This window comes from Diceros bicornis, chromosome 13 (genome assembly GCF_020826845.1).
Source record: "Diceros bicornis minor isolate mBicDic1 chromosome 13, mDicBic1.mat.cur, whole genome shotgun sequence".
Taxonomy (NCBI): domain Eukaryota; kingdom Metazoa; phylum Chordata; class Mammalia; order Perissodactyla; family Rhinocerotidae; genus Diceros; species Diceros bicornis.
This window is the reverse complement of record NC_080752.1, coordinates 38,619,539-38,634,832: the sequence shown is the minus strand read 5'-3', so window position 1 is coordinate 38,634,832 and position 15,294 is coordinate 38,619,539. Positions and strand designations below refer to the sequence as shown.

The 15,294-nt window shown below is 57.0% G+C and overlaps 1 protein-coding gene across 11 annotated transcripts in view; it reads left to right on the top strand.

Annotated features, from left to right (window-relative positions):
• The window catches only part of HSPG2 (heparan sulfate proteoglycan 2), a 101,480-nt gene that overhangs the window by 34,044 nt on the left and 52,142 nt on the right, over positions 1-15,294 (top strand). For 6 of the 11 annotated variants that reach the window (XM_058553157.1, XM_058553164.1, XM_058553163.1 and 3 more), the window contains exons 2-14: positions 303-438; positions 985-1,029; positions 7,126-7,235; positions 7,337-7,395; positions 7,707-7,867; positions 8,940-8,990; positions 9,415-9,543; positions 9,803-10,057; positions 10,150-10,269; positions 12,323-12,454; positions 12,621-12,765; positions 12,856-13,007; positions 13,098-13,244. In XM_058553157.1, the coding sequence (XP_058409140.1) occupies positions 303-438; positions 985-1,029; positions 7,126-7,235; positions 7,337-7,395; positions 7,707-7,867; positions 8,940-8,990; positions 9,415-9,543; positions 9,803-10,057; positions 10,150-10,269; positions 12,323-12,454; positions 12,621-12,765; positions 12,856-13,007; positions 13,098-13,244 (1,642 nt within the window). The remainder of the gene's footprint in view (positions 1-302; positions 439-984; positions 1,030-7,125; positions 7,236-7,336; positions 7,396-7,706; positions 7,868-8,939; positions 8,991-9,414; positions 9,544-9,802; positions 10,058-10,149; positions 10,270-12,322; positions 12,455-12,620; positions 12,766-12,855; positions 13,008-13,097; positions 13,245-15,294) is intronic. The other 5 variants (XM_058553167.1, XM_058553162.1, XM_058553165.1 and 2 more) reach the window with 1 other exon arrangement.

The window sequence follows — 15,294 nt, the reverse complement described above, 5'->3', positions numbered from 1 at the left end:
AGAAGAGCCATCACTTACCAAAGTGATTTTAATTTTATCATCTGTTTATTTGAGGATTCATTCAGACTTGGTGAATTTGCAGGGCTGGGCTCTGAGGCCTCCAGGGGCTAATGGGATTTGGGAAATCTGAGTCAAAAACAGTGGTACAGCCCCAGCCTGACTCTCTTAGCCAAACCACGTCTGACTTAACCACTGGAGGGCTTTGGGGTGGGACTCTGGGTCCCCACTGAAGTGAGGAGAGGGGCCCTGGGCTTGACAGGAGCTGGAGAGTGTGACACATTTGGCTGTGTGGTCTCCCACAGGTGATCCACGGGCTGAGAGCATACGATGGCTTGTCTCTGCCCGAGGACGCAGAGACGGTTACGGCGGGCCGGGCTGGCTGGAACTATTCAGACCTTTCTGACGACGAGGACTTGCTGGCTGACGATGTCTCTGGAGGTGAGCAGAGGGTTCTGGTGGCCAGGAGTGGAGGGGGTGAGGGGTGGAGTTGGTGTTCTTCCCACTGGGACTTAAAGAGGCCCCAGGAAACTTGCCCAATGTGGCATCTCAAGAGATGGGCTAGGAGCTGTATGCGTCCTGAGCCCTGGTCCTCCACTTATAACCCGTGTGACCCTGGGCTGGTGGCTGCTCCTCTGCTGCGGCAGTCTCCTCACAGTGCAAGGGGATCAGGACCAGCAAGGAAGGTGGTGGGGAGTGCACAGTAGAGGGCGATGACTGCCCCTCTCGCCTCCTCCTGTCCTCACAGAGGGGCCCATCTGCGCTCGCCCCTCCCACCCCAGCTGTCCTTGGTCCACACCCTCTCTGATGGAGGCTTCCAAGGAGACTTCTACAGGCCCTCCCTCCCTCAGCATGGAGAGGAAGTAACAGTTTCATGTATTCATGACCTTCCCCACTATGTGCCGGGTGCCCAGAACAGTGCCTGACACCCAGTAGGTGCTCAACAAATATTTTTTGCTGCTGAATAAGTCTCTCTTTTGCTTGCAGACGGCCTGGGAAGTGGGGACCTGGGCAGCGGGGACTTCCAGATGGGTAAGTTGCTGTGGGCATCCTGCAATCCCCCATCCTGTCCCCTGGGGAAGTCCCAGAACAGGTCTTCCTAGCCACAGAGGCCCCATCTCCTGGGCTGAGGGCCTTGAGGGCTCCTTGGGCCTGCCGTGGGGGTGGTCTCGTACCTGCTGAGTGACGGTTGTGTGCATTGGTTGGCAGGTCCCTGCGAAGTTGGGGACGGCCAGGTTCTATGCCCCCCTGTGGCAGGAAGTGCCCGGTTCTGATGGGGACTGAAAGCCAGCGGCTCAGCATTCAGAGCCAAATTCTCACCTCCCAGGGCGGCTCAGCTGTGGAGTCCTTCCCCAGAGTCCTCCTCGGGGTGACTGCTGCAGAGCTGGGGACCCCAGCCGGGACAGGCAGACAGAGGGGCCTTGTGGCATAGGGCATTCGGGCAGGCCAACAGAGCTGATAGGGGGTGGAGTTAGCCTCACCCTGGACCTGGGAGGGAACCCTGCCTTAGGCTGTGTCACCTGCTGGGAAGCCAAGAGCTCCTGGGTTGGGGAAGGAGGGCTGGGCTTTGTGGAGAGAGAGGAATCAGGCCCCTGTCAGCTGCCCACTCTGCCAGCACTTGAAGCGCACAGCCAGAGCAGGTGCTGGCCCAGTGCTGGGTCGGGGGCTCAGAGTCCCTGTTTCTTCCCACCCTGGGATTCTGGGTAGGGAAGGAACTGCCCAGTGACAAGTCCCAGCAGCTGCATAGGGTACCTGCTGCCCTCTCTGTGAGCCAACACCTGGGCCCTCTGTGATCAGGGCCAAGGATGGAGCTCGGCTCAGGGTGTCCACTGGGCGGCCCTACTGCATTCAGTGCTGCCCACCTGGCAGGCCTGGGGCCAGTCTGCCTGGGGTGGGGTCACCTCCCTTTGGCTGGCGTATCCGAGGCATCCAAATGCCAGAGGGTGGAGTCCTGCCTGGGCCAGTGCAGACAGGAGGGTTGGCCGCTGGGTGGCATGGTCCTGACTGTGACTTCCCAGCACCTGGGACTCAGACATCGCCTGAAGCTTTTCCACATGTAGTCTCTGCAGGGCTATAGGATGCCTGCACGCTGGGTGGGGCCTGGGAGTGGGTGTCAGATGGGCCTCATGCACACACCCCACACCCCAGCATGGCCTGTACTGATGGGTCCCCGGGAGCTGCCTCTTGCCAAGCCAGGCCTGCCCGCTGAGGACCTAGTCCAGTCCGCCCTGTCCATTTGGAAACATCTGTGGCCCTTCCCGCGGGGCTGCCCGCTGCGACAGCTCTGCCTGCTCTGAGCTGTCCTTGCTGGCCCACCTCCTCCCATGAGAAGCAGCTGTGAGGGCAGGAGAGGCCAGAGGTGGGGGAAGGGGAGGATGAAAAGCAGCCACTGGGAGGTCCTGAGAGCAGGGCCTTGTGAGTGGGGCTGATCTGTGGGAAGGTGCAGGGCCTTAGACACTCCAGGCCAAGCCCTGGCACTGGCCTGCTGCCCTTGGGGCAGGTCCAGGCAGCTGGGCTGAATCTCAACCCAGGAGGCAGCAGGTGGGTCTCACTGTGCCTGCTTCAGCCTTGCCCAAGGGCAGTGCCCTCCCTGCACTGGTAAGCAAGGGCCATCCTGACCATGATGGGGCCATACCTGGCCCTGGTCCAGTCCCAGCCCCTGGAATGTAGCCCCTGAGGTGGCCCCTCCTCTCTCCTCTTCCCTCTGGCAGGGTTGTGGCTCCCCTTGGCTCTGTCCCAGCCCTGTCCCACACCCCCTCCCATGTGCCAGCACCCCTCCCTGACACCCTCTGCTTCCCCCTCCCTGAGACCGCTGCCCACCTCCCCTCACCCAGTTTCTTTCCATCTTCTGACCTGTCTCTTTGTCTTTCCCACTCCTGTCTCTCCTGCTCCCTTCCTCCCCTGCCTTGGGCTGTCTCTTTCCTATTCTTTGTGACTCTGTCTCGTCTGTGCCTCCTCCCCTGTCTCATTCTGTGATTTCTCCCTCTGTCTCTTTGGCTTGCCATCTCTGCCTCTATGTCTCTCTGTCTTTCCCTCTCTCCTTTCTGCCTTTGTCATGCCTGTTCTCTCTCTCTTTCTCCTCCCAACTTCCTCTCTGTGTCTCTGTCTCCATCTCTCTCTGTGTCTCTCTGTCATTTGCCCTCTCTGTCTGTCTGTCTCTCTCTGCATGAATCTGTCTCTCCCTTTGGTTCTGTCCGACTCCCTTGCTGTCTCTGTCTCCATCTCTCTGTGTCTCTGTCTCCCTCTCTATGTTTCTGTCTCTATCTCTCTGTATCTCTGTCTCCATCTCTGTGTCTCTGTCTCCATCCATCTCTGTGTCTCTATCTCTGTCTCTCTGTGTCTCTGTCTCCATCTCTGTATCTCTGTCTCCATCTTTGTGTCTCTGTCTCCATCTCTCTCTGTGTCTCTGTCTCCGTCTCTGTGTCTCTGTCTCCATCTCTGTGTCTCTGTCTCCATCCATCTCTGTCTCTATCTCTGTCTCTCTGTGTCTCTGTCTCCACCTCTGTATCTCTGTCTCCGTCTCTGTGTCTCTGTCTCCATCCATCTCTGTGTCTCTATCTCTGTCTCTCTGTGTCTCTGTCTCCATCTCTGTATCTCTGTCTCCGTCTCTGTGTCTCTGTCTCCATCTCTCTCTGTGTCTCTGTCTCCGTCTCTGTGTCTCTGTCTCCATCTCTGTGTCTCTGTCTCCAACTCTCTCTGTGTCTCTCTGTCATTCCCCCCACCGTCTGTCTGTCTCTTTCCATGTCTCTGTCTCTCCTTTTGGTTTTCTCCATCTCCCTTGCTGCTCTGTCCCTCCTTGCCTGCCTCTCTGCTGCTCCACTCTGCAGGCCCTAGGCCGCCCCCAGGCCACCCTCCTGTGGCTGACATGTTGGTCTCAGAGCCTGATAAGGAGTCTCCTCTCAGTAAGTGACCCGGCCAGCCCAGTGGGGACTCGTCCCTCTCTCCCTCTCCACCCTGTCTCCCAGCTTTTCCTTCTCGCTCCTTTCTCCTTCCTCTTCTCTTCCTCCCCAGCCTGCACTTTGTCATACTTGCGGCTCAGAGGCACCTCTTTGCAGGGTCTGAGGTCAAGCCAGCCATTGCCCTGCCCCAGCTGGCCCCACCTTCTCCCCTGTTCCTTCCCAGGATGCAGCCAGGCCCCATCTGGGCACACAGTCTGAACCCAGTGGACCAGGACCCTGGGGTTTGCCCCCACGGTGCTGGCTAGGCAGGAGTGGGTGCAGCACCGTCAGGGGACAAGGCCCTAGAGGCTGAAAGTGACCTGTATCCACCTAGGACTGGCTGATTCTGGGGCCACCCACGGGACCCAGAGGGACCGAGGGCTCGAGATCGGGGGTCCGTGTATGTGTGGGAGGAGTTCTGTTGAGCAGGGAGTGGGTGTCAGGAGTAGGTGGGGTAGCCTGCTCTGAGTCTGGAGGTGGTCACGTGTGCATTCCCCTCTCCCACCCTGGGTGCAGGGCAGCTCTGGGCCTCCTGTCCCTGCAGCCTCTGGCTCCAAGTGAGCTCTCCAAACAGGGTCAGAATGAGGGCCAGGAGGGAGAGGACCGGCCAGGGCGGGCGCCCAGAGAGCACTCCCACCCTCAGGCAGCATCACTCCCCTCCAGCACCCTCAGCTCTGGGGGCTGGTTTCTGAAACAGCCTCACCTTCTGCCCCAACCCTCAGGCACCCCCGCAGGGAGCAGCTCAGGGTGGAAGAGGGTGGGTGCTGGCCCTGACCTGCCCCTGGTCTGGGAGCAGGCGGGGGTGGGGTCAGGGTGGAGGGTCCGTGCCCTTCCCAGGCCCTAGCAGAAAGGGGCTTTGTGGAGCCCCGGCCCCCTCCTCTGGGAGCGGGCACATTCCTGGGCAGAGGCCCGGCCTCCTCGCCTGCACTGGGCTGTGGGGTTGAGGCCTGGGGCCGGGGTGGGGGGACTCTCAATGGACCTCTGTGCCTGTTCACAAGAGGCCTCTGTGGCCCAGCTCACGGCCCCCACACTCCAGCCCACAGAGCCCCGCCCACCCAGCACCCAGGAGCCCAGCCAGGCACAGTCCCTGTGGTCAGAGCAGGCAGTGCTGCCCTCACAGGCAGCCTCTCTTACCGTCGGAGTCCACTCCTACGTCTTGCTCAGATGCCCCATCCTGATCCCCGCCCAGGGCCTCCTCAGCCTGCGCCACAGAGGGAGAGGTCCTGGCTCGGGGGCGTGTGCACCTGTGCGCCAGAGTGAAGAGGAAGGAGGACAGGCCTTGCAGTCAGGCCCAGCCAGTGCCCTCCCTGCTCTGCCACCTACTTGCTGGTCATCTGTCACCTCTCTGAGCCCACTTCTTCCTCAGGGACTTTGCAGCTGCTGTTCCCTCTGCAGGAATGCTCTTCTCCTAGATGCCTCCCTATGGTTCACTGTCTTTCTTCAGGCAGCCTCTTGGAGGAGAGGCCTTCCCTGGCCACCTGGGAAGGCAGCAGCCTACCCCCACCCCTGCGGGCCCACCCACCAGCCCTCCTTTTTTCCCTGTAGTCCATATAGTCCTTGCTTATTTATTTTATTTCCTTTCTCCTCCCGCTAGAGAGTGACCTCTGTAGGGACAGGAATTGTCATTTGTGGAGTTCCCTGCCCCTAGAACACCGCCTAGTGTTTAGTAGGCCCTCCATGTAGATTTGTTAAAGCAATGAATGCCTGTCTCAGATGGGAAGAAATAAAACTGAATCCAGGCCTTGGGTTTGTCCTAAAGACCAGGGAAAATAATCCCACCCAACCCATGCAGCCCCTAGTGTGCGCCAGACACTGCTCTAAGACTTCACATTTGTGAACTTACTGATCCTCACAACAGCCCTCCGAGGTGGGCCCTACTATGATCCCCATTTTATAGATGAGGAAACTGAGGCTCAGAGAGGTTAAGTAACTTGCTTGAGGTCACAGGGCTGGAAGTGGCAGTTTTGCTCCACAGGCTGAGCTTTTAACCGTTAGACTACACTGCCCCTCATATAGTAATAGTTCATACTATATTGCACCTACTATGTGCCAAGCTCTATTCTAAGCACTTTGTACATATTTTAAACTCATTTGTAAGTCCTATCAACTCAGTATTTATCATTTACACCTTAACTCATGAACATTATGAGAATTAATGCATAAAAAGATCTTGTACATAATAGGCACTCAAGAAGCAATTGGGGTGGGTGTGTATGTGTATGTGTGTAAACACAGGTATATGATTCATTTGCAACTCACATTAACTCATGTTTATAGCTTCTATATGAGTTCTTGAACATTGGGATTTGATGTGCATAAAATGTATATAGTAGGTGCTTAAGAAATAATATTCACACCAATCTGCTGTGAATTTGTTCAACCATCACTTACTGGGTGCCTACTATGTGCCGGGCACTAGGCGAGCACTGGGGATTCAGGGGTGAGTAAGATCCAGAGTTCCCCCCATCAAGTTTATAGTCTAGTGGTAGAGAAAGAAAGATGACAACAGCTTCTGATTCTCTAGAGCTTGCTCCATGCCAGCTGCTGCATCTAAGAGCACAGGGAGATGGTACATGTAAGCGTGGTATCATTTATTCCCCATAACAACCCAGTGTGGTAAATCTATGGCTCTATGTGATGGGGGTAGAAGATACTCTGATGGAGGAAACAGAGGGGCTGAGGACGCCCAGAAGAGGGGTCTCTAACCCAGCTGGGGTTGGGGAAGGAGGGCAGTTCAGGCAGTCTTCTTGGAGGAGGTGATGGCTGAGCCCTGAGGATGAGTAGGAACTGGCCAAGGAAGAGTGGCAAAGCATAGCGTGGTCACTTGCGAGTAATCTCCGTGCCAGGCCAGCCCCCTCTGGAAGCCACTCCTTGTCCAGGCTTCCTCTGAGCTGCTGGGAGTCTCCTCGTCTGCACCGTCGCTTGGTTTCTGGCCATTTTCCCTGTTAGTTGAAGCCCTTCACTCAAGGGTGTGGCCTTGGCTTTGACCCCTGGGCAGGCCTGTCAGGACCTCTGCGGCATGTGCTCACACGGGCAGCGCTGGGTGTAGCTCTGGGCACACAGGTGTCAGCCTCAGCAAGGCCTCCAGGGACCTTCTCCCCATTTCCACCCACTGGCTCAGCTGCCTGGGGCCACCACATGCCAGGCTGGGCCCCTGGGTGTCACAGTGACACCCCGCTTTTTTCTGCAGTTTATTTCCGAGCCCTGGTCAATTTCACTCGCTCCATCGACTACAGCCCTCAGCTGGAGGATGCAGGCTCTGAGGAGTTCCGAGAAGTATCTGAGGCCGTGGTAGACACGGTGAGGTGAAGGGGCTTTGGGGAGCTCCCCGGCTGTCGGGGGGCAGGACTGAGGATGGAGTGAAGATATCTGGAGGCTGATGGTTCTGTGTCCCTCTCCAGCTGGAGTCAGAGTACTTGAAGATTCCCGGAGACCAGGTTGTCAGTGTGGTGTTTATCAAGTGAGAAGGGTCCCCTGGGGGCTGGTGAGGGACTGGGGGTAACCTGGAGGGAGCTGACGAGGATAAGGAGAAGCCTGGGTACCAAGAGAGGAGGCAGGAGAGGCCTAAGGGGGTAAATCTCTATTGGTGGACATTCGGGACTTTTTGGGGGGACGGTTTGGACCTTAATGTGTCTGGCTTGGGCTACAGGCTATTCAGGAGCAGAGGAAGAGTCAAGAGATCAGGCCTGAGCATCAGGCAGGGGCCAGGGGAGGAGCTGAAACCACAGGCATCTTTCTCACCCTGCTCCCCTGCCCCGTGCCCTTCCCTAGGGAGCTGGACGGCTGGGTCTTTGTGGAGCTGGATGTGGGCTCCGAAGGGAACGCGGACAGCGCTCAGATTCAGGACGTGCTGCACACGGTCGTCGCCAGGGGCTCTATTGCCTCCTATGTCACCTCTCCCCAGGGATTCCAGTTCCGGCGCCTGGGCACAGGTGAGCCCATCCCGGAGCCTGGGGTCACCTCCTCCAGTTTCTCAGACTCGTGTGGGTCCCCTTCAGCGTCTCCACCGTGGGCTCTCCTAGCTTGGGCTTGCACACCACTGGGGACAAGGAGCTCACTACCTTATGAGTCCACCCCATCAATCTTTGTGCAATCTTGGCTTGGGTTGAGCATAATCTGTTTCCTCTAACATGTACCCCTCAGACCCAATTTCTGCTTTCTCTCTATCCACCTCTATACATTAACAATAGGTAATAATTCCTTTCTTCATACAATGCTTTCAGGTCCAAAACGCTTTTGTGTTTAATAATAACCAATAATTGTTCACTGAGCACTGACTCTATGCTAGGCACTCTGTAAGGCCCGTATATTCAGTCTCTACACTAATTCCTATGAAGTAGATATTATTCCTCCCATTTTAGAGGCCCAGAGAGGAAGAATGGCTTGTCCAAAGTCACATGCACAGAAAGTGGAAAAGCCAGGATTTAACCCAAACCCTGCATCTCTGCCAGCCTTATCAGAACCTGTGTCAAGATGGGATGAGAAACAGGCTCAGTGAGAGTAGGAAACCGACCCAAAGTCACACAGCTGTTAGATGCAAAGGCCTGTGTACTCTCAATCAGCACAGGTTTCTTTTCGCTGCACCCTCTGTCTCTTGGTTGACTCCCTGAGTCTTTTCTTCTCACGGCCAGACAGTCCCAGGTCATTCCTCGCAGGCTGTGGTTCTCAGGGAAGGCTCCAACATGTGACCATCCCTGACTCAGTGGAACCCAGAACTGAACAACTCCATCCCTGCCATGGTGTAGCCCGATCAGAAATGAGTAGTGAAACCATCACCTCCCTCGTTCTGCACATAAAACCTCAATTAATGCACTCAAAGATCAAGTTTGCTCTTTTGGTGTCCCCAGTCCCAGTTCTAAAGATTCCTGAGGGTCCAGCCCTCTTCTCTCCACTTTTCAGCGAGTCTTCCTGGCTAGGGAGGGTGGGATGGGCCTGGCTCTGCTCTGCAGCCCATAGCTCCCAGGTCCCAGGTGGGACGGCTGCTGATCACACCTTCCTTTCCAGCACAGACACCCCCGCCCCCCCTGGCCGCCATGGCGGCTGCAGTGACGCCAGGTGAGAGTGCAGCCAGACCAGGCCCAGCCGGATAACTAGAGAAGTTACTGGATGGAGGGGAGGGAAGGACAAGGGCAAGATGGCTGGGCATAGCCCACAAGCCGCCCCTTCCTCCCTTCCTCTTCGTCCTCACTGGGCCGGGTTGTGGCCTGCACGTGTGTGATGTCGTGGTTGCATGTGTGTGGCATATAAACTGTGTGTGGGGTCTGTGTAAGGGATGGGTGAGGCCCTGCCACATATCCCACATCCCACGCGTGCTGTGGGTGTGTCCACTGTGTGCTCCTTGCCGTCGCTGAGTCTGCCAGAAGCCACGTGGCTTGACACCGGGCACCCAAGTCTGCTCGCAGCCATGCAGTGCCTGTGCGGTCCATGACCCCTTCCACCAAACTCCCATCTGCCTCTCTGACTCCCGCCAACCCCCCAGTGCCCCAGGTCGCCAGGGTCTGCACCGAGGCAGAGTTTGCCTGCCACAGCCACAATGAGTGCGTGGCCCTGGAATATCGCTGTGACCGGAGGCCTGATTGCAGGGACATGTCCGATGAGCTCAATTGCGGTAAGGGGCTGCCTGGGGGCACAGTGGCCTGCAGGTGCTGGGGAGGGCCAGGGTATGTCTCGCCTCTGAGTCGATCCAGGGTTATGAGGGTTTGGTGTAGGCAGAGGGGTCTGAGGGAGGTGGGCAGGGACACAGGAAGGGTGATAACGGGGTCAGGGCTGGGGGCACTGGGTGCGGCAGGGAGGGGCTGGGGAATGTTGGGGGGTAAGGAATGAGGGGCCACCCCTTTGTGCCAACACCAAGTGTGCTCTGTCCACAGAGGAGCCAGTCCCAGAGCTCAGCTCCCCGCCTCCCCCTGTGGCGGAGACACCACCTCCACCGCCAGAGCCCGAGGCAGCCACCACACGGCAGCTACTAGTCACCCCTGCTCCCCAGCCTCTGTTCCCCGCTCCACACAGGCCCGTGCCCTGTGGGCCCCACGAGGCCACGTGCCACAGCGGGCACTGCATCCCCAAAGACTACGTCTGTGATGGGCAGGAGGACTGCAAGGACGGCAGTGATGAGCTGGACTGCGGTGAGGACCAGGCAGGGCTGGAGGTGTGGGGTGAAGGGTGGGGGAGCTGGCCAGGGGAGGGCCACCTGCTGAACCCTGCCCGGTCCACGCAGGCCCCACCCCGCCCTGTGAGCCCAACGAGTTCCCCTGTGGAAATGGGCACTGTGCCCTCAAGCTGTGGCGCTGTGATGGCGACTTTGACTGTGAGGACCGCACAGATGAGGCCAACTGCCGTGAGTGTCCCAGGGTCTGCCTGGCGCCCCGCCCTCCCTGCCCTAGTTCCCCCTGCCCCGTCCCTTCTCTGGCAGGTTTGTTTGTTTCTCCCTGGCTGAGTGGTGAAGGCTCTGGGGACAAACTTGAAAGTTTATCTCTCTCTGACCCCAGCCATGAGGGCCCTTTGCTCTGAGCTGGCCTTGGTAGCAAGCAGTGTGGCTAGACTGCCCATGGTTAATGTCTATTTCTTTTCTTTATTTTGTTACCATTAATCTTCTCTTTGTTATTTATGCTTGTGTGTGGGTCAGACGAGTGGCTAAGAGGGCTTGATACACCAGATCCCTTGACGATGGGGTCCTTGATGTATCTTTGAGTCAAAGCATTCCCCCTACAGGCCTACAGGTTTTTCATCCACAGCTGATTCCGAGTTATTTGTTCTTCCATTCCTCCAGCTCTTCATCCATCTGTCCATTCAACTATTATTGTCTATCTGTCCATCCATCCATCTGTCCATCATCCTTTCTCCCTCCCATCCATCTATCCACCCACTCATTCATCCAACTATCCATCCATCCGTTGTCTATCTGCACAGCTCTTTGTCTGTCTATCCACTCATCTATCCAACATCCTTCCTTCTGTCCATTTCGGCCATCCATTCTATCATCCATCCATCCGCTTGTCCAGCATCCTTTCTGCCATCTATCCCTCCATCCATCCATCATCCATCCATCCATTGTCCATCTTTCCAGCTCTCCATCCATCCACCCATCCATCTATCCATGTAGCCAACATCTTTCCTCTCTCCTCTCCATCTGTCCAACCATCCGTCTATCCATTGCCCATCCATCCATCTGACATCCATCCCTCTAGTCAATGTTATGGACATTATAACAGTTAAATGGGTGAGGTTAGAGTCAGAGACCATATAGGATAGCATATTGTGTGTCCTGAGTGTGAGGTGAAGCCTGAGGCTCGTTAGTCCAAGATCGAGGATCATCTTCCCATTTCCCTGTGATCATGGGTCATGTGTCTGAGTGCAGGTTGACGTTCCTGCTGTCCTCTGGTCCAGCTTCTCCTCCTTGCCTCCCCTCCCCTTCCCCACTCCGCAGCAAACACTAGAGAGATGCTGCATTGTGCCACAGACTGGCAGAGTTCTATGACGCCCTTCCGTGGCTCTATGCTTGCCTGACAACATGGCTCCTGGGGAGAGAGAAAGTAATTGAGGGCTTTAGTCAAAAAGCCCTTCTCAGAGGCCTCTGCTGGGGACACAGGAAGGCCAAGTCCTCTTTGTCAGAACACAGAACAGAGAATGTGAAAGCTGAACGGCCGTGGGGGCTCATAGGGTGTTGGGACAGAAGCCCCTGAGGTAGTGTCAGTAGATGGCTGCCTCCTGGCCTCCTCTCGGTTCCTTCTCTGTGGACATGTGGCCTCTGCTTCTGCACCACTCCGCCCTCTCTGTCCCTGTCTGTGTGTCTGTCCCAAGCTCAGTCTCCCTGAGGAAGAACACTGGTTACTGTCTACTAGAGATGCCTAGCTGGGGCCCAGCCCTGGGGGCAGGCCAACTCCAGGCCTCTGGCCAGTCCATAGGTGGCTGCCTCAGGTCAGGTACCTGCCTAGGCCAGTTAGAGGGGTGCAGGGCAGCAAGGTCCGGGCTGTGACAGGCCCTTTGCAAGACCTTTCCAGTAAAGGGAACTGCCCCAGGTGTCACCCAGTGTCCAGAGATACTGGCCACTTTGGCTGTGCCTTTGACAGGGGTCTGTGCTTCTGGGGGTGGCTGAATGTGGCAGGAACTGAGTGACTGTGACATGCCAGGTATAACTATTTTGGAGAACACAGGTGGAGTGAGGTGGGGGCAGGATAATGTGATGAGCTGTTTGGTGGACTGGTGGCCGTGACATTGTGGGCAGTGTTGTGGCAGCAGTGTCTGGGCCTGGCCAGGGCAGCTTGTGGACGAGATGAGAGAGTGACCTGGACAGTGGCGGACAGGGTGGGCTCTTGGGCACAGGTAGAGACTGGGGGTGGTCCTCCCTGAGGGCAGTGCCCACTGCCCACACCACCTGGTCTGTCCCCCAGCCGCCAAGCGCCCCGAGGACGTATGCGGCCCCACGCAGTTCCGCTGTGTCTCCACGAACACGTGCATCCCGGCCAGCTTCCACTGCGACGAGGAGAGTGACTGTCCCGACCGCAGCGATGAGTTTGGCTGCAGTGAGCAGGGCGCTGGGGGGCGAGCTGGGGGCCCTGGGCCGGGTTCCGGGTGCCCCTCTCCACGGTCTCAGCTTCTACTCTCCTGCCGCCTGGCTCCTCGGAGCTGCTCCCCTAACTCCTTCTCCCTTTGCCCCTCATACCCCTCACTCCTGCTCTCGTCTCCCAGTGCCCCCCCAGGTGGTGACCCCTCCCCAGGAGTCGATCCAGGCTTCCCGGGGCCAAACAGTGACCTTCACCTGTGTGGCCATCGGCGTCCCCACCCCCATCATCAACTGGAGGCTCAACTGGGGCCACATCCCCTCTCATCCCAGGTGCGGCTCTGGGCCGGGCAGCGGCTGGGGAGGTGGGGGAGGCTCGGCCTGTGGCCCAGGCCTGACCCCACTCTGTCTCGGGGCCGACAGGGTGACAGTGACCAGTGAAGGAGGCCGTGGCACGCTGACCATTCGCGACGTGAAGGAGGCAGACCAGGGTGCCTACACCTGTGAAGCTATGAATGCCCGGGGCATGGTGTTCGGCATTCCTGACGGTGTCCTGGAGCTCATCCCGCAGCGAGGTACAGCCGGTGGGCAGGTGGGCGCTGGGCTGGGGCGGAGCCAGGGCTGCCTGCCAGGGCCGGCTGCAGCCACTCCCGTGTGCCCAGCAGGGCCCTGCCCCGATGGGCACTTCTACCTGGAGCACAGCGCCTCCTGCCTGCCCTGCTTCTGCTTCGGCATCACCAGCGTGTGCCAGAGCAGCCACCGCTACCGAGACCAGGTCCGCCTGCGCTTCGACCGGCCCAGTGACTTCAAGGGTGCGTTGGTGGGCGGGCAGGTGGCGGGACTGTAGTGGGCAGGCAGCAGGCCCCAGGCTCTTGCAGGCTCAGAGAGAGGGCTGATGTGGGAGTGCAGCGTGCGCTAGACGGTTGGGGCCAGGCTCGGGGAGGGACTCAGGGTTGCTGATGAAATGCTGAGCCCTGTAAGAAGAGCTTGTTTTTATTTTTTGTTTATTTATTTTTTTTTGTGAGGAAGATCAGCCCTGAGCTAACATCCATGCCAACCCTCTTTTTTTTTTTTTTTTTTGCTGAGGGAGACTGGCCCTGAGCTGACATCTGTGCCCATCTTTCTCCACTTTATATGTGGCACTGCCACAGCATGGCCCAACAAGCGGTGCGTCAGTGCACGCCCGGGATCCGAACCTGGGCCGCCAGCAGCAGAGCGCGCATACTTAACCGCTACGCCACGGGGCCGGCACCGGAAGAGCTTGTTTTTAGGGGAAAACAAACATTTTTAGGAAAAGCCAAGTCCACACTTGATATTTGCCCGCTCCAGTTTACAAAGAGGATGGGCACTGGAGCCAGCTTCCTGGTTCAAATCCTGACCCTGACCCTTACTGCCTCTGTGCCCTTGGTCAAGTTACTATCCTGTGTCTCTGTTTTCTCATCTATAAAATGGGGATAAATTAATAACTACCTCCCAGGTTGTCATAGGGACTTAATGGGTTAATAGATGTAAGCCACTCAGAATAGTGCTTGGTCCATGGTAAGGGCCCAGTAAGTATTCCCTGATGTCGTCCTCATCATCCTCATCCTGAGATGAGAAGTGCCAGTGTCCCCAGAGCCTAAGAGCCCAGGCTTTGACATCTTCTTAGCCCAGGGCTGACCTCCAGCTGCACCAGTTACTGCTGTGTGCCTTTAGGCAAGTCTCTTGGCTTCTCTGGGCCTGTTTTCCTAAACAGAAAGGCAAGCAGTTGGACTCAGTTCTCTGGTTCTGAGACGCAGAATGGCATGGGCCCAGACATCAGACAGACCTGGGTTTAAGTCCCAGCTCTGTCATTTACCACCTGACGTCAGGCAGCCCCTCCTCTCATTTCCTTCATCACAGAGGATTAAACGCGTGTAGAGGGTTAGCTCCCCACACGGCAAGCACTCAACAGACGTTGCTTATTCTATCCCTTCATTGGTTGAGGAACCTCAAAGTGACTCTTATAAAGCTTAGCTACCTCCCAGAGTTGTCCCTCAGAAGATTTAGAATAATAATGGCCAAGGCCACCATTTGTTAAGCCCTCAGGCGGCACTGGCTTGACTCGCACAGTCATTGGACGCACAGTCATTGGACGGCCGATAGTCCTTGCGAGGCTGGGCCTGGTTTTACTGCTTTCAGATGAGGACCCAGAGGCTCTGAGAGGTTGTGAGGCTTCCCTGGGGTCACACAGCTGCTTAGAGGCAGGACTGGAACCCCGGCCTGTCTGATTGGAATCAGGATGGTCAGGGTGGACGGGGATTCCAGGACGATCAGGTGGCCTGTGCGTGGATGGTGACCAGGATAGAGGGGGCCTGAAAACATCCCTGGAAGGGAGGGATGAAGGAAGGCCTGGGGGGTGTGGCCTGGTCTTGGGGGGCTGTGCATGGTCATTCTGCAGATGAGGGGCTAGACCCTCCATGGTTGCAAGGGTTACATTTAGGATCAAGACGAAACACTATTGGCAGATGTAGACTCAGCGTAAGGAAGAACTTTCTAAGAATCAAACCTGCCCAGAGTTGGGAGAGTCTGTCTTTGGGGGTAATGAGCTCCCCATCCCTTAGAGCTGTCCGATGGGGTAGTCACCAGCCACGTGTGGCTGTTTAAATTTAAATAAATTAATTCATTTCCTCAGCCTCTCTAGCCACATTTCAAGTGCTCAGTAGCCACATGTGGCTGATGGTACCATATTGGAGAGTAAAAATAGAACATTTCCATCATCACAGAACTTTCTCTCAGATGGTCGGTGCTGCCCTGGAGATCTGGGAGGATGCTGTAGAGAGAATCCGTGTGTGTGTGTGTGTGTGTGTGTGTGTGTGTCAGAGAGGGTTGGACTAGATGACC